The sequence below is a fragment of the Bufo bufo genome, chromosome 5, assembly GCF_905171765.1.
Source record: "Bufo bufo chromosome 5, aBufBuf1.1, whole genome shotgun sequence".
NCBI lineage: Eukaryota > Metazoa > Chordata > Amphibia > Anura > Bufonidae > Bufo > Bufo bufo.
The window spans coordinates 419,291,942-419,314,062 of NC_053393.1; the positions used below are offsets into that span (position 1 = coordinate 419,291,942).

The 22,121-nt window shown below is 42.6% G+C and overlaps 1 protein-coding gene across 2 annotated transcripts in view; it reads left to right on the forward strand.

Moving 5' to 3' along the window:
* RBMS3 (RNA binding motif single stranded interacting protein 3) overlaps positions 1 to 22,121 on the forward strand; it is an 830,965-nt gene that overhangs the window by 695,993 nt on the left and 112,851 nt on the right. For both annotated transcript variants that reach the window (XM_040433298.1, XM_040433299.1), the window contains exon 7: positions 1,822 to 1,928. In XM_040433298.1, the coding sequence (XP_040289232.1) occupies positions 1,822 to 1,928 (107 nt within the window). The remainder of the gene's footprint in view (positions 1 to 1,821; positions 1,929 to 22,121) is intronic.

Sequence of the window (22,121 nt, forward strand, 5' to 3'; positions counted from 1 at the left end):
AGCAGTCCCCTAACCATATGGTTAAAAAAGATGCTAGTCTGGGCTGGCCTGCACAGTTTCAAATACATCTGCTACATAATTCCATCATTAGTCATGGTGCAAAACACAGGTTGACAGGAAGAGCCCATGATCCATAAATAACCATTACATCGCAGCCCTTATTATTGTCATCTGGTTTCCTACCAATCAAAACTGTCATTTATTGTTCTTCTCCCTGCCATTAATATTTGTATTTGAGATCATTACATAACAAGGAGAAAACTAGGAAATGTCATCCTTATATAGTTGATATTTGATTTAAATATCCTGTCCTGACAGAATTCATTCTTATCATGCTATCAGGAGGTGATTTCTTTGATTGCAAAAACGATTAAGTGTTAGTGCGTGAAGAGCTTTACTCAATATCACTGCATTAAAAACCATGTTATTGACTTAGCATAAGCATTGCCATTTGTTGCCCTTTACATGTCTGCATTTATAATACTTCACACTAAGAGATGGATAAGATGTTCCAGTTCTCCACCATTTATCATGTATTTAATTAGATCAGAGCATGATGTCTGACTGAGGGATTGAGTGAAGTGCCTATGTTGTAAGGGATGAGCGAACTTCACATTTTGAAACCGGATACGTTATGCTGGCCATAAACTTCAATTATGACTGAATGCCTTAAAAGACCTTCTGTTATACATTCCATCATGAAATTGAGTTATGGTCCGTGGTAACGGAATCCATAATGCAATTCAGCATATACTCGAGCTTCAAAACTTGAAGTTCGCTCATTCCCAGTTTGATTGGTATGACCAATAACCAGTGGTATACTCTATGCTCATTCTCGGTTGTCTCAGTGGTGGTTGAAATGGCTAAGTGAAATATTCATCAGTTATTGTTTAAGCTATTTATGTTTATTTATCTGGTGTCATTTGAGACGTGAGAAGTCTACCCTGAGTGGGTCCAAAGATCTAGTTGAAGGACTTAAATAAGTATATCACAGAATTCATTTGAGAGCTTGCAAAAAAGGCTATTCTACTTATTTCTTGAAAAATGAGTTACGCCTCAAAAAGTACTACTTTTTTATTTACATTACATTTGTCTCTTTTTGGTAACAACCCCTGTTGTTTATCCTTCTGGTCCACCTTCTCCTGCATTTACTAGACGATCAACATGCTCAATAGTTTCTTTGCTCCTCTCTGTGGGCATAGCGATCCCACAGTGAAGCAGCCCAGACAGCTTTCATTAATTCTAAGTCATAGAAATATGTATAGCTATATCTGTCCCTAGTTAGCGAGAAGGAAATTGTTAGGGTATTACATACCATATGTATCTCTGGAACCATATGTGAGGGGCTATTTTCTATGCATGGGGAGGAAAGGGTTAAAAAAAGCCAATGGCATTGCAGGTGCTTGATGAGTTTCTGCACACACACAGAAAGGAAAGAAAGTCCTCCAGATAAGCAAATAAGTAGTAAAAAGTTTGTAGGATAACTGCTTTAAAATGTTATCCTTGAAAGTTTAGTTATTTTTCATGATTTTTTTTTTTTCCTACTGTATTTTTATACTGCTGCATAATTGCGTTCGTCTATTGTATTTGTACATAGTATTTAGTATTTTGCACAGGTTTGTTGTATATTTTATATTTCTACTACGTGTTTGCTCTTTCTAACTCCAACTCCAGGATTTCAAGCTAAGGAGAGGTAAAACATCTTAACTAGGAAAGATCTGGCTTTAAAAGATTTGTTCCACAGAGAACATAGAGAACTGCTGGCAGGAGAATGTCTTGTGGAGGATTTTAACGATCTATCCTGGGGTTTTGTCATTTCAGCTCCACCAGAGCCTTTACTGTGTAAATTCGCTGATGGAGGACAAAAAAAGAGGCAAAATCAGAGCAAATATACACAAAATGGGAGGCCGTGGCATAGAGATGGCGAGGTATGTATTAGTAACATCTATATTTATCATGTCAGCAAGCGATGGCAAAATTGTGTGGAGGCCTTTTTAGCTAGCTACATCAGTTTTTTTCTGAATAAAGCTGAGTAAGGTTAAATTCACACTGCTGTCAGTTATTACTTTGTTTCCTTAGACCATATCAATCAGTCCTGCTAAACGCATGCACATTGAAAAAAAATGTATTCTGCATGGTATGGGTTTCTCTTTGTATATAGTTGTATGGCAAACCATAGTTGAGTAGTAGTAGACATTTCTCTACAGCTCCTACTCTGGTGGACTCCACAGCAGCATTCACTGTTTTTGGTACAAGTGATATTTCTTCATAGAAAATAATTTAGTTTTAGTAGAGTAATAGAAAAAACAGGTCCAATCTGCATGGTGCTCATTCTGAGTAATTGAGTCATTAATTGAAGGGGCATGCTAAAAATATTAGCAATGAGGAATTAAATCGGTGAAGTCATTCATTCTGTGGAATAACAAGTGCTAAGGTGGAATAACAGATGGCAAATGTTGCACATGTTGGTTATAGTGCATTTTCTTCTGAAATACTGAGAGAAATGGATCGTTGTGCCACTAAATATTCAATAATTCTAAGTAAAGTGAAATCTAGGAATGAGCGAATTGAGTTTTAATGCTGTAGGGAGATCCGTCTCCCTACAGCGGTGAGGGAAATTCGTCATCACCGAAATTTTGTGGGACTTCTTTGAATAACTTTGGAATTTGATTTTTAAACTTAAAAGTAGAGTTGAGCGAACACCTGGATGTTCGGGTTCGAGAAATGTTCGGGTTCAGGTTCCGAACTCGACCCGAACTTCGCCCCGAACCCGAACCCCATTGAAGTCAATGGGGTCCCGAACTTTTCAGCACTAAAAAGGCTGTAAAATAGCACAGGAAAGGGCTAGAGGGCTGCAAAAGGCAGCAAAATGTAGGTAAATCCCCTGCAAACAAATGTGGATAGGGAAATAAATAAAAATAAAAATAAAATAAATTAAAATTAACCAATATCAATTGGAGAGAGGTCTCATGGCAGAGAATCAGGCTTCATGTCATAGCAGAGAATCAGGCTTCAACGTCACCCACCACTGGAACAGGCCATTGTCAGATATTTTGGCCCCGGCACCCAGAAAGAGGAGAGAGGTCCCATAGCAGAGAATCAGGCTTCATATCATAGCAGAGAATCAGGCTTCAAGTCATAGCAGAGAATCAGGCTTCATGTCATAGCAGAGAATCAGGCTTCACGTCACCCACCACTGGAACCGGCCATTGTCAGCTATTTAGGCCCCGGCACCCAAACAGAGGAGAGAGGTCCCATAGCAGAGAATCAGGCTTCATGTCATAGCAGAGAATCAGGCTTCAAGTCATAGCAGAGAATCAGCCTTCATGTCATAGCAGAGAATCAGGCTTCACGTCACCCACCACTGGAACAGGCCATTGTCAGATATTTAGTCCCCGGCACCCAGACAGAGGAGAGAGGTCCCATAGCAGAGAATCAGGCTTCATGTCATAGCAGAGAATCAGGCTTCAAGTCATAGCAGAGAATCAGGCTTCATGTCATAGCAGAGAATCAGGCTTCACGTCACCCACCACTGGAACAGGCCATTGTCAGATATTTAGGCCCCGGCACCCAGACAGAGGAGAGAGGTCCCATAGCAGAGAATCAGGCTTCACGTCACCCACCACTGGAACAGGCCACTGTCAGATATTTTTAGGCCCCTGCACCCAGACAGAGGAGAGAGGTCCCATAGCAGAGAATCAGGCTTCATGTCATAGCAGAGAATCAGGCTTCAAGTCATAGCAGAGAATCAGGCTTCATGTCATAGCAGAGAATCAGGCTTCACGTCACCCAACACTGGAACAGGCCATTGTCAGATATTTAGGCCCCGGCACCCAGACAGAGGAGAGAGGTCCCATAGCAGAGAATCAGGCTTCATGTCATAGCAGAGAATCAGGCTTCAAGTCATAGCAGAGAATCAGCCTTCATGTCATAGCAGAGAATCAGGCTTCACGTCACCCACCACTGGAACAGGCCATTGTCACATATTTAGGCCCCGGCACCCAGACAGAGGAGAGAGGTCCCATAGCAGAGAATCAAGCTTCATGTCATAGCAGAGAATCAGGCTTCAAGTCATAGCAGAGAATCAGGCTTCACGTCACCCACCACTGGAACAGGCCATTGTCAGATATTTAGGCCCTGGCACCCAGACAGAGGAGAGAGGTCCCATAGCAGAGAATCAAGCTTCATGTCATAGCAGAGAATCAGGCTTCAAGTCATAGCAGAGAATCAGGCTTCACGTCACCCACCACTGGAACAGGCCATTGTCAGATATTTAGGCCCCGGCACCCAGACAGAGGAGAGAGGTCCCATAGCAGAGAATCAGCCTTCATGGCATAGCAGAGAATCAGGCTTCACATCACCCACCACTGGAACAGGCCACTGTCAGATATTTTTATGCCCCGGCACCCAGACAGAGGAGAGAGGTCCCATAGCAGAGAATCAGGCTTCATGTCATAGCAGAGAATCAGGCTTCAAGTCATAGCAGAGAATCAGGCTTCATGTCATAGCAGAGAATCAGGCTTCACGTCACCCACCACTGGAACAGGCCATTGTCAGATATTTAGGCCCCGGCACCCAGACAGAGGAGAGAGGTCCCATAGCAGAGAATCAGCCTTCATGGCATAGCAGAGAATCAGGCTTCACGTCACCCACCACTGGAACAGGCCACTGTCAGATATTTTTAGGCCCCGGCACCCAGACAGAGGAGAGAGGTCCCATAGCAGAGAATCAGGCTTCATGTCATAGCAGAGAATCAGGCTTCAAGTCATAGCAGAGAATCAGGCTTCATGTCATAGCAGAGAATCAGGCTTCAAGTCATAGCAGAGAATCAGGCTTCATGTCATAGCAGAGAATCAGGCTTCACGTCACCCACCACTGGAACAGGCCATTGTCAGATATTTAGGCCCCGGCACCCAGACAGAGAAGAGAGGTCCCATAGCAGAGAATCAGGCTTCATGTCACCCACCACTGGAACAGGCCATTGTCAGATATTTTTAGGCCCCGGCACCCAGACAGAGGAGAAAGGTCCCATAGCAGAGAATCAGGCTTCATGTCATAGCAGAGAATCAGGCTTCAAGTCATAGCAGAGAATCAGGCTTCATGTCATAGCAGAGAATCATGCGTCATGTCACCCAACACTAGAACAGGCCACTGTCAGATATTGTTAGGCCCCGGCACCCAGACAGAGGAGAGAGGTCTCATAGCAGAGATTCAGGCTTCATGTCATAGCAGAGAATCATGCTTCATGTCACCCAACACTGGAACAGGCCACTGTCAGATATTTTTAGGCCCCGGCACCCAGACAGAGGAGAGGTTCATTCAACTTTGGGTTGCCCCGCAATATAATGATAAAATGAAAATAAAAAAAGGATTGAATGAGGAAGTGCCCTGGAGTACAATAATATATGGTTAAGGGGAGGTAGTTATAAATGTCTAATCTGCATAAGGGATGGACAGGTCCTGTGGGATCCATGCTTGGTTCATTTTTATGAACGTCAGCTTGTCCACATTGGCTGTAGACAGGCGGCTGCGTTTGTCTGTAATGACGCCCCCTGCCGTGCTGAATACACGTTCAGACAAAACGCTGGCCGCCGGGCAGGCCAGCACCTCCAAGGCATAAAAGGCTAGCTCTGGCCACGTGGACAATTTGGAGACCCAGAAGTTGAATGGGGCCGAACCATCAGTCAGTACGTGGAGGGGTGTGCACACGTACTGTTCCACCATGTTAGTGAAATGTTGCCTCCTGCTAACATGTTCCGTATCAGGTGGTGGTGCAGTTAGCTGTGGCGTGGTGACAAAACTTTTCCACATCTCTGCCATGCTAACCCTGCCCTCAGAGGAGCTGGCCGTGACACCGCTGAGTTGGCGACCTCTTGCTCCTCCTCTGCCTTCGCCTTGGGCTTCCACTTGTTCCCCTGTGACATTTGGGAATGCTCTCAGTAGCGCGTCTACCAACGTGCGCTTGTACTCGCGCATCTTCCTATAATGCTCCAGTGCAGGAAGTAAGGTGGGCACATTGTCTTTGTACCGGGGATCCATCAGGGTGGCAACCCAGTAGTCCGCACACGTTAAAATGTGGGCAACTCTGCTGTCGTTGCGCAGGCACTGCAGCATGTAGTCGCTCATGTGTGCCAGGCTGCCCAGAGGTAAGGACAAGCTGTCCTCTGTGGGAGGCGTATCGTCATCGTCCTGCGTTTCCCCCCAGCCACGCACCAGTGATGGGCCCGAGCTGCGTTGGGTGCCACCCCGCTGTGAACATGCTTCATCCTCATCCTCCTCCACCTCCTCCTCATCCTTGTCCTCTAGTAGTGAGCCCTGTCTGGCCACATTTGAACCTGGCCTCTGCTGTTGCAAAAAACCTCCCTCTGAGTCACTTCTAAGAGACTGGCCTGAAAGTGCTAAAAATGACCCCTCTTCCTCCTCCTCCTCCTCCTGGGCCACCTCCTCTTCCATCATCGCCCTAAGTGTTTTCTCAAGGAGACATAGAAGTGGTATTGTAACGCTGATAACGGCGTCATCGCCACTGGCCATGTAGGTGGAGTACTCGAAACAGCGCAACAGGGCACACAGGTCTCGCATGGAGGCCCAGTCATTGGTGGTGAAGTGGTGCTGTTCCGCAGTGCGACTGACCCGTGCGTGCTGCAGCTGAAACTCCACTATGGCCTGCTGCTGCTTGCACAGTCTGTCCAGCATGTGCAAGGTGGAGTTCCACCTGGTGGGCACGTCGCAGATGAGGCGGTGAGCGGGAAGGCCAAAGTTACGCTGTAGCGCAGACAGGCGAGCAGCGGCAGGATGTGAACGTCGGAAGCGCGCACAGACGGCCTGCACTTTATGCAGCAGCTCTGACATGTCGGGGTAGTTGTGAATGAACTTCTGCACCACCAAATTCAGCACATGCGCCAGGCAAGGTATGTGCGCCAAACCGGCTAGTCCCAGAGCTGCAACGAGATTTCGCCCATTATCGCACACCACCAGGCCGGGCTTGAGGCTCACCGGCAGCAACCACTCGTCGGTCTGTTGTTCTATACCCCGCCACAACTCCTGTGCGGTGTGGGGCCTGTCCCCCAAACATATGAGTTTCAGAATGGCCTACTGACGTTTACCCCGGGCTGTGCTGAAGTTGGTGGTGAAGGTGTGTGGCTGACTGGATGAGCAGGTGGAAGAAGAGGAGGAGGAAGCCGAGTAGGAGGAAGAGGCAACAGGAGGCAAAGAATGTTGCCCTGCAATCCTTGGCGGCGGAAGGACGTGCGCCAAACAGCTCTTCGCCTGGGGCCCAGCCGCCACTACATTTACCCAGTTTACAGTTAGCGAGATATAGCGTCCCTGGCCGTGCTTACTGGTCCACGTATCTGTGGTTAGATGGACCTTGCCACAGATGGCGTTGCGCAGTGCACACTTGATTTTATCGGATACTTGGTTGTGCAGGGAAGGCACAGCTCTCTTGGAGAAGTTGTGGCGGCTGGGAACAACATACTGTGGGACAGCAAGCGACATGAGCTGTTTGAAGCTGTCTGTGTCCACCCGCCTGAATGACAGCATTTCATAGGCCAGTAGTTTAGAAATGCTGGCATTCAGGGCCAGGGATCGAGGGTGGCTAGGTGGGAATTTACGCTTTCTCTCAAATGTTTGTGAGATGGAGAGCTGAACGCTGCCGTGTGACATGGTTGAGATGCTTGGTGACGGAGGTGGTGGTGTTGGTGGTACATCCTCTGTTTGCTGGGCGGCAGGTGCCAACGTTCCTTCAGAGGCGGAGGAAGAGGCCGAGGCAGCGGCAGCAGCAGAAGAGGTAGAAGGGGGAGCCTGAGTGAGTTCCTTGTTTTTAAGGTGTTTACTCTACTGCAGTTCATGCTTTGCATGCAGATGCCTGGTCATGCAGGTTGTGCTAAGGTCCAGAACGCTAATGCCTCGCTTCAGGCTCTGATGGCACAGCGTGCAAACCACTCGGGTCTTGTCGTCAGCACATTGTTTGAAGAACTGCCACGCCAGGGAACTCCTTGAAGCTGCCTTTGGGGTGCTCGGTCCCAGATGGCGGTGGCCAGTAGCAGACGGACTCTCTTGGCGGCGGGTGTTCTGCTTTTGCCCACTGCTCTCTCTTTTGCTACGCTGTTGGCTCGGTCTCACCACTGCCTCTTCCTCCGAATTCTGAAAGTCAGTGGCACGACCTTCGTTCCATGTGGGGTCTAGGACCTCATCGTCTCCTGCATCGTATTCCACCCAGTCTTCCTCCCTGACCTCCTGTTCAGTCTGCACACTGCAGAAAGATGCAGCAGTTGGCACCTGTGTTTCGTCATCATCAGAGACGTGCTGAGGTGGTATTCCCATGTCCTCATCAGGAAACATAAGTGGTTGTGCGTTAGTGCATTCTATCTCTTCCACCCCTGGGGAAGGGCTAGGTGGATGCCCTTGGGAAACCCTGCCAGCAGAGTCTTCAAACAGCATAAGAGACTGCTGCATAAGTTGAGGCTCAGACAGTTTCCCTGATATGCATGGAGGTGATGCGACAGACTGATGGGCTTGGTTTTCAGGCGCCATCTGTGCGCTTTCTGCAGAAGACTGGGTGGGAGATAATGTGAACGTGCTGGATCCACTGTCGGCCACCCAATTGACCAATGCCTGTACCTGCTCAGGCCTTACCATCCTTAGAACGGCATTGGGCCCCACCAAATATCGCTGTAAATTCTGGTGGCTACTGGGACCTGAGGTAGTTGGTTCACTAGGACGTGTGGCTGTGGCAGAACGGCCATGTCCTCTCCCAGCACCAGAGGGTCCACTAACACCACCACGACCATGTCCGCGTCCCTTACTAGATGTTTTCCTCATTGTTACCGTTCACCACAATAAGAAAAAAATTATTTGGCCCAATGTATTGAATTCAAATTCAGGCCTTTTTTTACAGGCACCTAACACTATCTGGCTATCTATTTAGGTACCGTATTACACTAATACTGGCACAGCAGTAACGACAGATTTAGCTGAATATAAATTGTAGGCCTAGTATTTAGGCGCTGGTTGACAGGTATCCCTTTTACGAACAGAATTAGACTTGGAAATGCACGGTAGCGTGTGAAGTTATTGAGTATGACCCTATCCGCACGTTCAATCTAATATACCCTTTTATGGATAGATTTAACCTTGGCCTGATAGAGCAGAAACCACTAATTTAGGGAATTGCTAAGTTGGGAATTGTATCTCAACCCAGAACAAAAACTGTGCTTTGGCAGACACTAAATAGATTGACCAGCCACAGCAGTAACAACAGATTTAGCTGAATATAAATTGTAGGCCTAGTATTTAGGCGCTGGATGACAGGTATCCCTTTTACGGACAGAATTAGACTTGGAAATGCACGGTAGCGTGCGAAGTTATTGAGGATGACCCTATCCGCACCTTCAATCTAATATACCCTTTTATGGATAGATTTAACCTTGGCCTGATAGAGCAGAAATCACTAATTTAGTGAATTGCTAAGTTGGGAATTGTATTCAACCCAGAACAAAAACTGTGCTTCGGCAGACAGCAGACAGTATTACAATTGGCTAGCCACAGCTGAAACACCAGATTTAGGGTACTGCTATTTTGGCAATTGTATTTTACCCCTCAATAAAATAGCAAGCACAGCCAAGCCCCTGATGTAGGATATAGCAAAAAAAAACAACACACTATTGATGGTTAAAAATGGACTTGGTGGCAGCTTGTGCTGGCGCACCACAAGACACAAAATGGCCGCCGATCACACCAGAAAAAAGTGACTGAAAAACGCTCTGGGCAGCCTTAAAACAGTGAGCAATTGAATAGCAGAGGTTGTATTATACACAGCTGTATATCGATCACTTCAGTAAATAAATCCCTGCCTAATCTCGCCCTAACAGCAGCAGCTGCATCCTCTCCCTACACTGATCAGAGCAGAGTGACGTGCGGCGCTACGTGACTCCAGCTTAAATAGAGGCTGGGTCACATGCTGCACTGGCCAATCACAGCCATGCCAATAGTAGGCATGGATGTGATGGCCTCTTGGGGCAAGTAGTATGACGCTTGTTGATTGGCTGCTTTGCAGCCTTTCAAAAAGCGCCAAGAAAGCGCCGAACACCGAACCCGAACCCGGACTTTTACGAAAATGTTCGGGTTCGGGTCCGTGTCACGGACACCCCAAAATTCGGGTTCGCTCATCCCTACTTAAAAGCCATTTTAAAACTTAGATCTGACGCTGAATTCGGATTCCTGTTTTAAAATGGTTGTCAATTTTTAAAAATCAAATGCTAAAGTTATTCACCGAAGTCTCGCAAGACTTTGGTGATAACTCATTACAACTCAACGGAGCCCATATATTTGAATACTGTACGGAGATGGATCTCTGTACAGTATTCAAGCAAAGTTTTGACAGAAGCGACTTCAGATCTGGCATTCGAAGCTCGCTTCATGCATCACTACTGAAATCTCAAATATTTTTCAGTTTATACATTAAATTTTTGAGTTTATTAAAGAAAAATGCTGGGACTGCTATTTTTTAACAGCCTAATATCCCTTTTTTACTGAAGATGATTTAATTCAACAAGACAGCCCCCTATTAACCTCCTAATATTTATGTCTGTTGCTTTCTAACGTGCAGAATGATTATTATATGCAGGTTACAAAATACACATAGACATACAAACAATATACCAATTTACTATGTGAAAAAAAAAACTAAAAATAAAAAAAAAACACTCAGTGTACATGAATACACCTATACCGAAAATGAACTGAGACTAAACGGGTAAATCATCAAAATATAAATATCTTTATTGAATACATGTTACAAATATAAAAGAGAGAACATGATACATCAGATTAAAAAAATGTACTACACCTGAGGAGGTATAAAAACTTGTACATATAGAGGAAAAATAAAAAGGGGAAGACAGAGATGAAAAATAAGTCATCTGGCCCAATGCTGCGCATACATTTGTGTCCACAGTTGATATATATATATATGTACATATAACACCCAGCGGGTATAAAGTGCAAGTGCATGTAATAAATTAAATCTCCATATCAACAAGTAGTCACCAACAGCGCAGCAAAGTGCAAGTGCATACTATCAACAAGATATCCATATCCGCAGACAGTCGCTCATGGCACAGTAACAGGGCTACCATAATAGCCAAAATGTGTATACATAAAACATTATTAAAGGGCCAGGGCTAAAATAGTATATATCAAGTCTGTAAACAACCACACTACTTAAACCTCACAGTAATACATAATATAAACGCATACCCATTGTATATAGGATATCCACTTCAGGAGAGCCACGTACCTCTACACGCGTTTCGGTGATGTCTTCCTCTGGGGGGCAGATGTAGCAAACGTTAACTTGACACTTAACACACTATGGTGAAGATTTATCAAACTGTTGTAAAGTAGAATTGGCTTAGTTGCCAAGAGTAACCAATCAGATTTCACCTTTCATTTTTGACTACGACTTTGGAAAATGAAAGGTGGAAGCCGGTTGGTTGCTAAGACCGTTCTACTTTACACCAGTTTAATAAATCTCCCCCTATATGCATAGCCGAATCAAATTTTAATGTCACCTTTGCAATTCCTTTTTTTTTGTTTTGTCAATGTAAAGCTTACTGCAACTGTGGATTTAACACATTAAGTGACAAGTTATTGTTTGTTTGTTTCTATCTGAATGTATGCAAGAAAGTTTCCACTGGCAGAAGAGAACTTAAAAATGTTGCTTTATAGCTGTCACTTGCATATTATCTTTATAATCGGATACTGGGAGAGATTTATCAAAATTGGTGAGAAACCAATTGGATTCCAGAGCTCAATTTTCAAAGACCCTTTTGGAAATGAACTAAACAATATGATTGATAACTTTGAGCAACTGCACCACTTTTCTTTTTCACAGTTTTTTTGTTAAATCTCCCCCAAAATGTCCATTAAAGAGGTTGTCCCATGAAAAATATCCTACAGTTTTTAAAGCATCTGAAGCTGAATACTTTTTTAATTGCACATAATTTATATATTTATTATAGCTACTGAGTTATTTAGTGAAATCTATATGTATAGTTGTTCTTCTTTTCCTTATTTCTCCTGAGTGGGGACACATGCTCAGTTCCATCCTTTAACTGCTACTGGCTGCAACAGAAAAGCACAACCCCTGAAAAAGGACACAGATCTTGAAATAAATCTAGCAGTGCAATTGGAACAATGCATAGGGAGGTCGCTGTGAAGTGCACATTGACATTGAGTGAATATAGTAGAGATTCTTGTTCATGTGAGTGAAAATTGATGAGACTCGTGTGATGTGATTAGGCTACTTTCACACTAGTGTTTTTGCTGGATCCGGCAGGGTTCAGCAAAAATGCTTCTGTTACTGATAACACAACCATCTGCATCAGTTATGAACGGATCCGGTTGTATTATCTTTAACATTGACAAGACGGATCCGTCATGAACTCTATTGAAAGTCAATGGGGGACGGATCCGTTTTCTATTGTATCAGATTGTGTCTGAGAAAACGGATCCGTCCCCATTGACTTGCATTGTGGGTCACGATGGATCCGTCTTGCTCTGCATCCCAGGACGGAAAGCAAACTGCAGCATGCGGCGATTTGCTCTCTGGTATGAGAATGGAACAGAATGCATTTTAGAGCATTCCGTTCTATGCAGTTACGTTTTGTCCCCCTTGACAAAGAATGGGGACAAAACAGAAGCGTTTTTTTTTCCGGTATTGAGACCCTATGAAGGATCTCAATACTGGAAAATATTAACGCTAGTGTGAAAGTAGCCTAAGTAAAAATGAATTAAAGATGATCGATAAATCGCTTGCTTCTCGTCCATCGTGGTCTTTCAGCATACCAAAAAATTATAGTTCCTCGCCAATAGATTTGTTTGTATAATATGGAGTTGTCTAGATGCTAATGATCTAACACATGGCTTTGGGGGTGGCAAAAGGTGTGTCTTTGAAATTTACTTGCTCTTTTCCATTGTCACACCTACCATTCCACCTGAAGGCCAACCTCTTGACCCAGCATCTGTCCACCATCTTTACATGTAATAACAACGAACAATTTAAAAGGGAGCGAGTAGCGATCGCATGTCTGAACGATTAGCAATGCGTATAATAAGCAAAATTTGAATTGCTAACGACTCGCTACATCTTCGATCGTTTATCGTGATCTGTATGACATGTGCTAGTGCAAAGTTACCTTTAGGGCTCATGCACATGACTGTATGTATTTTGCTGTCTGCAAAACACGGATCCGCAAAAAATACGGATGACGTCCGTGTACATTCTGTATTTTGCGGAACGGAACAGCTGGTCCTAATAGAACAGTCCTATTCTTGTCCATAATGCGGACAATAATAGGACATGTTCTTTTTTTTTGCGGAAACGGAATGCACTTGGAGTAACTTCCGTTATTTTTTGAAGGCCCATTGAAATGAATGGTTCCACATACGGTCTGCAAAAAGAGCGGAACAGACACAGCAAGAAAATTTGTTCATGTGCATGAGCCTTTAGAAAGAGATTGTCATGTAACAAATGATGTCTGTTTTTTTTTTTACATTAATCATCGGATAGCCCCTTTAATACAAAACAATTGTCGGCATATTTTCATAGTGAATAGCGAATGTTGTATTAATTACTTTGACCTATATAACTTCTAGGGTTACTGAAGCTCTAAACATCATTTATAACGTATACACTATTATCCTATGTATATAATACTCACTGATTTACAACTGTGATAAATGTTATCATCTGTTCCATTTGTAGTAAGTTTCTAGGCATATTAGCAAATGGGTAGAATAAAGTTTCAGCCAAAATTCCTTTTAAAATTCAATCAGTATTCAGAGGAAGAGGTAAAAAGTTCAAGTAAGGATCTCTTCACTGTGAAAGCAAGTGGCATAATTTAGCTTAAATGTAGGGTGGCACAAAAATTATAGTGCCAGTTGCAGAGCTATTATATATTTTAAGCAGTCCCTGGATGGCTGTAAATCTCTGGCTATAAATGTGTTAGGATGTAAAACAAAATGTGTGTAAACTTGGAAAATAAATTAGCATACCAATAGCATGCATTGTAAATGTCATGATGATTTTTCTACTGTACATCTGGAAGGACTAAACTGACACTTTTGGACTTTCAGGAATAAAGGACAATGCTAAAACCTAAGTACTGAAAAACAAACAAATGTAAAATATGATTCTCCTCCAAACAAGAAGCAGATCCAGAAATAATTTCTGCAAGTCTTGTGAAAGGCCATCAGAGGAGACCTTAGGGGTATACCACCTGTGTGGTGGCACTGAGTATACCAGCCAGTCCTGATGGAGTGCTGGCAACCATAACAAATCATAACATTATTTATATAGAGATATTATTAATTTATATATAGAGATTTTATTTTATGTTAGATCTCCAAAGTAGGGGCAAGAAACCTGTGACAAAAAATGTAAAAATATTTCTCAATTTTTAATTTTAATTTTTTAAACTTTGTGTTTACTTGGATGCAGGAGATGCTGGGTTCAAAACCCTGTCAGAAACAGGTTTGGCCATTTCTCAAACAGTGTATAGAATGTATATTTTCACGGTGTCTCCCGCCATAAGAAGCGTCTATTGGCCTTTTTGAACTCCCAAAAAAGTAGTTAGGTGAAGTGACACTCCTGCCTATCAGACAGTTATGGCATGTTCTGCAGTGATACAATATATGTCTGTATTTAGAACATCTCTTTAACTTCTTCCCACAAAAGGAGAAACCAGATACAGCTGTAGGACACAGTCAAGGTCAGACTGGGAATTTAAAGTGGCCCTGGAAAAAAACATAAATGTGGCCCCAATGTTGTACCTGGGTCCAACATGACAAAAGCTGGGGCAACACAGATAATGTATATGGGGCAATACAAGTTGGCAGGGTCAGTAATACCATAATGTAGCACAGAATACCATCCCACAGAACCAAATACCACAGTATAGCACAAAATATGTACCTCCCCAGAAGCTGTCCCTCTGGGGTGGTCATCAATAGCTGTCACGTTCTGCCTTCCTCCTTCTCCAGTGGTCTCTAATATGGAGATGGAGCATGCGGCTTACAAGGTCAGATGTGGGCTGTAACACCAAGCCAGGCCTCCCCTCAGCATACTGCCTGGACTTCCTCTAATAATGACCCCTATAGTTCCCCCAGTAGTATACACCCAGCAAGTGGCAGTGAGGATGGCTTGAGTGGCCCTATCAGCATCAGCCCCCCAAGAAAATTCCCTGTAGGGATTATGGTCAGTCAACCCTTGGAGATAGTAGTCAATGGTGGATTATAATAGGATTGGTTTGGGTGAATTAATTAGTAACCTGCATGTACGTACTTATTGGTGGCATATGATCAAGCTCTGAGGGGGTGTATACAGTTTGTTTTTGGTGGCAGCCAGCCACCATTTGTGCTCTGGAGGGTGCACTAATGTATGGGGGAGAACATGTGCAGTGTTGCTGTGTGTTCCAGGAGACAGCAGTGTCTCAACAACTAAAGAAGAAGTACAGGAGACATCTCTCCTCGGCTGAGGCTGACCTCCCTCTGCAGTATACCACTGAGGCTGAGTGCTACATTGATGTTGGACTGGTGTACAGTAGGTATGTGCAGATTTTTAACTGAGTACTTGTGTGACTTTGTGCATGTACAGTATGTATGTATATTACGTGAATGTATGTATGTATGAATTTCCTCTCTCTTCATGGTAACAAATCTATTTTTCCTGAATTGACGATTAAAAAGAAAAAATATATATACTCACCTCATCCATTTGCTCACAAATAGGCCTTCACTGCTATCTTGATTGAAGAAACAGCGCCAGCATAATGACATCATCATGTCACTGCGCGATATTTTGCACGGTTTCTTCAATCAAATTTCTTTGTGAAAAGCAGCCAATCTAATTTTTGGTAATAGAAATTGGTTTGGATGGCTCACCTGATTGTTTACCATGTATTTGGGTGCTCAAAGTCTATCTGATTCACCCGATCAGTATGATTCAAATATAGTATGCATATAGATGAGCACTCCTCACCTGGTTATACGCAGAGCAAGGTATTTATTAATTAAAATAAAGTATAAAACTATTTAACTAATAATGTAGATATATAGAGAAATATGAGAGTATAAATGACCAGTTTATGAGAAGCGCTACTATAAACTGGTCGTTTAAAAGAACCATCCTACTCTGAGAATGCACAATCTATTATTTTTTTTTTATATATATATATTCTCATATTTCTATATATATCTGCATTATTATTGAAATAGTTTTATACTTCATTTTTAATTAATAAATACCTTGCTCTGCGTATAACCAGGTGAGGAGTGCTCGTCTATATACATACTACATTAAAATCAAATTTTTGATAACTTTACTGCCACATAAACATCACTGCCACATGCATTGCCCTTTATGACTGATGTCAGTTTTTTTGTTTTGAACCATAAATCTCTTATTTCATTCATGTGGATCCATTTTGCCAATGCTTTGGCAATCGTGTTAGACAAAGTTCCTGAGTTTATGGACCAAAACATTATGGGGAGGATAAGTAATCAGGGGAATGTTTAAAGTAAGTTTTGCATAAGCCTTAATTGTTGTAGGGAGGACCAAATTAGTATATACCACGCAATGTTTGACAAATGTGGTGAACCTTTGCCTTGAGATGTTACTTCTCGTCCTTCACCACCCTTTAACTGGTGTAAGATTGAGAAACCTTTTGCAAATGTTTAATAAGTCTTAGGCTAGATTCACACGACCGTATGTGTTTTGGGGTCCGCAAATTGTGGATCCACAAAAAAAAGGATGACGTCCGTATGGCATCCGTTTTTTGGCGGGTCCATTGTAATAATGCCTATCCTTGTCCGCAAAAGGACAAGAATAGGACATGTTAGCTTACTTTTTATTTTTTTGTGGGGCTAAGGAATGGACATACAGATGCGGATAGCACACAGTGTGAGAAATAAAGCGATGAATCCAGCATCGAAATTAGAAAATATTGTGGGTTCCTTTATTCAGTATAGTACAAATCCATACAGTGACAGCATCACCTCAGTGTTTCCAAATGAACGTCTACGCGTTTCGAACAAACATGTTCTTAGTCGTGACCGGACACGGTGTGCTGCACGCATTTTTTGCAGATCCACTGAAATGAAAGGGTCCTCATTCAATCCGCAAAAAAAATGGAACGGACACGGAAACAAAATACGTTCGTGTGAATGTAGCCTTAGGCTACTTTCACACTAGCGTCGGGGCTCCGCTTGTGAGCTCCGTTTGAAGAGTCTCACAAGCGGCCCCGAACGCATCCGTCCAGCTACCAATGCATTCTGAGTGGATGTGGATCATATGCATCAGTCTGGCAGCGTTCAGCCTCCGCTCCGCTCAGCAGGCGGACACCCGAACACTGCTTGCAGCGTTCGGGTGTCCGCCTGGCCGTGCGGAGGCAAACGGATCCGTGCAGACTTACAATGTAAGTCAATAGGGACGGATCCGTTTGAATTTGACACTGTATGGCTCAATTTTCAAACGGATCCGTCCAGACTTTACATTGAAGCTACTTTCACACTTAGAATTTTTTCTACAATATAATGCAGACGGATCCGTTCTGAACGGATCCCAAGTCTGCATTATATGAGAGGATCCGTCTGGGCAGACCCCAGACGGATCCGCTCTGAACGCTAGTGTGAAAGTAGCCTTAGTCAGTCGATAAATCTGAGAAACTAATTAACATAGCTAATCACATACACTTCCCCACCCACTTTTTGAAACTGAAATGATTGGTGTAAAATGCTAAATTTATTTTTTGGAGCAAATAAGGCCAAAAATATAGAAAATCCCTATTTTGCGATAGAAGTGCACCCAAAAAATATTATATGTTAATGTCATGATTTTGTGCCATATTTACAATATACAGTCGTGGCCAAAAGTTTTGAGAATTACATAAATATTGGAAATTGGAAAAGTTGCTGCTTAAGTTTTTATAATAGCAATTTGCATATACTCCAGAATGTTATGAAGAGTGATCAGATGAATTGCATAGTCCTTCTTTGCCATGAAAATTAACTTAATCCCAAAAAAAACTTTCCACTGCATTTCATTGCTGTCATTAACCACTTGCCCACTGGGCCATTTGCCCCCTTCCTGACCAGGCCTAATTTTGCAAATCTGACATATCTCACTTTATGTGGTAATAACTTAACGCCTATATTTATCCAAGTCATTCAGAGATTGTTTTCTCGTGACACATTGTACTTCATGATAGTCATAAATTTGAGTCAAAATATTTCACCTTTATTTCTGAAAAAATCCCAAATTTACCCAAAAATTTGAAAAATTCGCAATTTTCTAAATTTCAATTTCTCTGCTTTTAAAACAGAAAGTGATACCTCATAAAATATTTATTACTTAACATTCCCCATATGTCTACTTTATGTTGGCATCATTTTGGAAATGTCATTTTATTTTTTTAGGACGTTAGAAGGCTTAGAAGTTTAGAAGCAATTCTTAAAATTTTTAAGAAAATTGCCAAAACCCACTTTTTAAGGACCAGTTTAGGTCTGAAGTCACTTTGTGGGGCCTACATAGTGGATACCCCCATAAATGACCCCATTGTAGAAACTATACCCCTCAAGGTATTCAAAACCGATTTTACAAACTTTGTTAACCCTTTAGGCGTTCCACAAGAATTAAAGGAAAATGGAGATCAAATTTTTAAATTTCACTTTTTTCGCAGATTTTCCATTTTAATCGATGGTTAACAGCCAAACAAAACTCAATATTTATTACCCAGATTCTGCGGTTTACAGAAACACCCCACATGTGGTCATAAACTGCTGTATGGGCACACGGCAGGGCGCAGAAGAAAAGGAACTCCACATGGTTTTTAGATGCCATGTCCCATTTGTAGCCCCCTGATGCACCCTTACAGTAGAAACTCCCAAGAAGTGACCCCATTTTGTAAACTAGGGGATAAGGTGCCAATTTTATTAGTACTATTTTTGGGTACATATGATTTTTTGATCATTCATTATAACACTTTATGGGGCAAGGTGACCAAAAAATTGGTTGTTTTAGCACAGTTTCTATTTATTTATTTTTACAGCGTTCACCTGAGGGGTTCAGTCAAGTGACATTTTTATAGAGCAGATTGTTACGGACGTGGCGATACCTAATATGTATACTTTTTCTCATTTATTAAAGTTTTACACAATAATAGCATTTTTGAAACAAAAAAATTATGTTTTAATGTGTCCATAGCTATAGTTTTTTTTTATTTTTTGAGAGATTTTCTTATGTAGGGGCTCATTTTTTGCGGGATGAGGTGACGGTTTTATTGGTACCATTTTGTGGGACATACGCATTTTTGATCACTTGGTGTTGCACCTTTTGTGATGCAAGGTGACAAAAATTGCTTGTTTTGACAGTTTTTTTTTTTTTTTTACGATGTTCACCTGAGGGGTTAGCTCATGTGATATTTTTATAGAGCTGTTTTTTACGGACTCGGCAATACCTAATATGTATACTTTTTTTTATTTGTGTCACTTTAACACAATAATAGCATTTTTGAAACCAAAAAAATGATGTTTTAGTGTCTTCATGTTCTAAGAGCTATATTTTTTTTTTTTTTTGAGAGATTTTCTTATGTAGGGGCTCATTTTTTTGCGGGATGAGGTGACGGTTTTATTGGTACCATTTTGTGGGACATACGCGTTTTTGATCACTTGGTGTTGCACCTTTTGTGATGTAAGGTGCCAAAAATTGCTTGTTTTGACACAGTTTTTATTTTTTTTTACGGTGTTCACCCGAGGGGTTAGGTCATGTGATATTTTTATAGAGCTGGTTTTTACGGACGCGGCAATACCAAGTATGTCTATTTTATTTTATTTTTTCTATTTTTAACATTTTTTTTTATTCCTTACTTGTGGACTTTTTTTTTTTACATGTGAAACTTTTTTTTATTTTATTTTTTCAACCCTTTATTTTATTTTATTTTTTTCACTGTTGATTTCTTCTGTAACTGGGGCTGACATAGTAGCTCCAGTTACAGTGGAAATACACCCCCCAGAGAGGCTGTACAGCATAATTCAGCGCTGTACAGCCTCAGTGCAGGGCTGATCGAGGTCTGTGAAAGACCTCACACAGCTCCTGCACTCTCCGGTCCTCGGTGAGCGCTGTGTATGCAGCGATCCAGAAGGCAGGGACACCTGGGCACTGTCCCTGCCTTCTCTCTGGGTTGCCCTGCTGTCACTGACAGCGGGCAACCCGATCAGCAGCTGCACGATTAGCGTGCAGCTGCACTTTCTGAACGGACGTTCTGGAACGTCCGTTCAGAAATAGAGATCCACCCATAGGACGTTTATATCCTATGGGCGGACGGAAAGTGGTTAAAGGACCTGCTGAGATCATTTCAGTAATTGTCTTGTTAACTTAGGTGAGACGAGGTGTTGATGAGCACAAGGCTGGAGATCATTATGTCAGGCTGATTGGGTTAAAATGGCAGACTTGACATGTTAAAAGGAGGGTGATGCTTGAAATTATTGTTCTTCCATTGTTAACCATGGTGACCTGCAAAGAAACGCGTGCAGCCATCATTGCGTTGCATAAAAATGGCTTCACAGGCAAGGATATTGTGGCTACTAAGATTGCACCTCAATCAACAATTTATAGGATCATCAAGAACTTCAAGGAAAGAGGTTCAATTCTTGTTAAGAAGGCTTCAGGGCGTCCAAGAAAGTCCAGCAAGCGCCAGGATAATCTCCTAAAGAGGATTCAGCTGCGGGATCGGAGTGCCACCAGTGCAGAGCTTGCTCAGGAATGACAGCAGGCAGGTGTGAGCGCATCTGCACGCACAGTGAGGCAAAGACTTTTGGAAGATGGCCTGGTGTCAAGAAGGGCAGCAAAGAAGCCACTTCTCTCCAAAAAAAACATCAGGGACAGATTGATCTTCTGCAGAAAGTTTGGTGAATGGACTGCTGAGGACTGGGCAAAGTCATATTCTCCGATGAAGCCTCTTTTCAATTGTTTGGGGCATCTGGAAAAAGTCTTGTCCGGAGAAGAAAAGGTGAGCGCTACCATCAGTCCTGTGTCATGCCAACAGTAAAGCATCCTGAGACCATTCATGTGTGGGGCTGCTTCTCATCCAAGGGAGTGGGCTCACTCACAATTTTGCCCAAAAACACAGCCATGAATAAAGAATGGTACCGAAACACCCCCTAACAGCAACTTCTTCCAACAATCCAACAACAGTTTGGTGAAGAACAATGCATTTTCCAGCACGATGGAGCACCGTGCCGTAAGGCAAAAGTGATAATTAAGTGGCTCGGGGACCAAAATGTTGACATTTTGGGTCCATGGCCTGGAAACTCCCCAGACCTTAATCCCATTGAGAACTTGTGGTCAATCCTCAAGAGGCGGGTGGACAAACAAAAACCCACTAATTCTGACAAATTCCAAGAAGTGATTATGAAAGAATGGGTTGCTATCAGTAAGGAATTGGCCCAGAAGTTGATTGAGAGCATGCCCAGTCGAATTGCAGAGGTCCTGTAAAAGAAGGGCCAACACTGCAAATACTGACTCTTTGCATAAATGTCATGTAATTGTCGATAAAAGCCTTTGAAACGGATGAAGTGCGTGTAATTATATTTCACTACATCACAGAAACAACTGAAACAAAGATCTAAAAGCAGTTTAGCAGCAAACTTTGTGAAAACTAATATTTGTGTCATTCTCAAAACTTTGGCCACGACTGTACATTGGTAAGTAAGGATTAGTGTTGATCGAGCACCAAAGTGCTCGTGTGCTCTAGGCGAACACATTGGTATGTTCGAGTGCTTTACAGAGCACCCGAGCATAATGGAAGTCAATGGGAGAACCCTAGGCACCCCCTGCTTGGTGGAGAAGAGGATGACTGGTTTACAAAAAAAGGTTAGAAATTGATAGAAAACCCATCAAAATGGTTTGGAAACAGCATTAAGAGGATGCCTGGATGCATCTTGGACTCCTATTATCTATGACATACAATGGACAACCACACAAAGGCTATATGCCAAAAGCCAGGTATGTGGAAGCCAACAATCTAGCCATGAGACAGATAACAGTCAGCATACCTTACAATGGC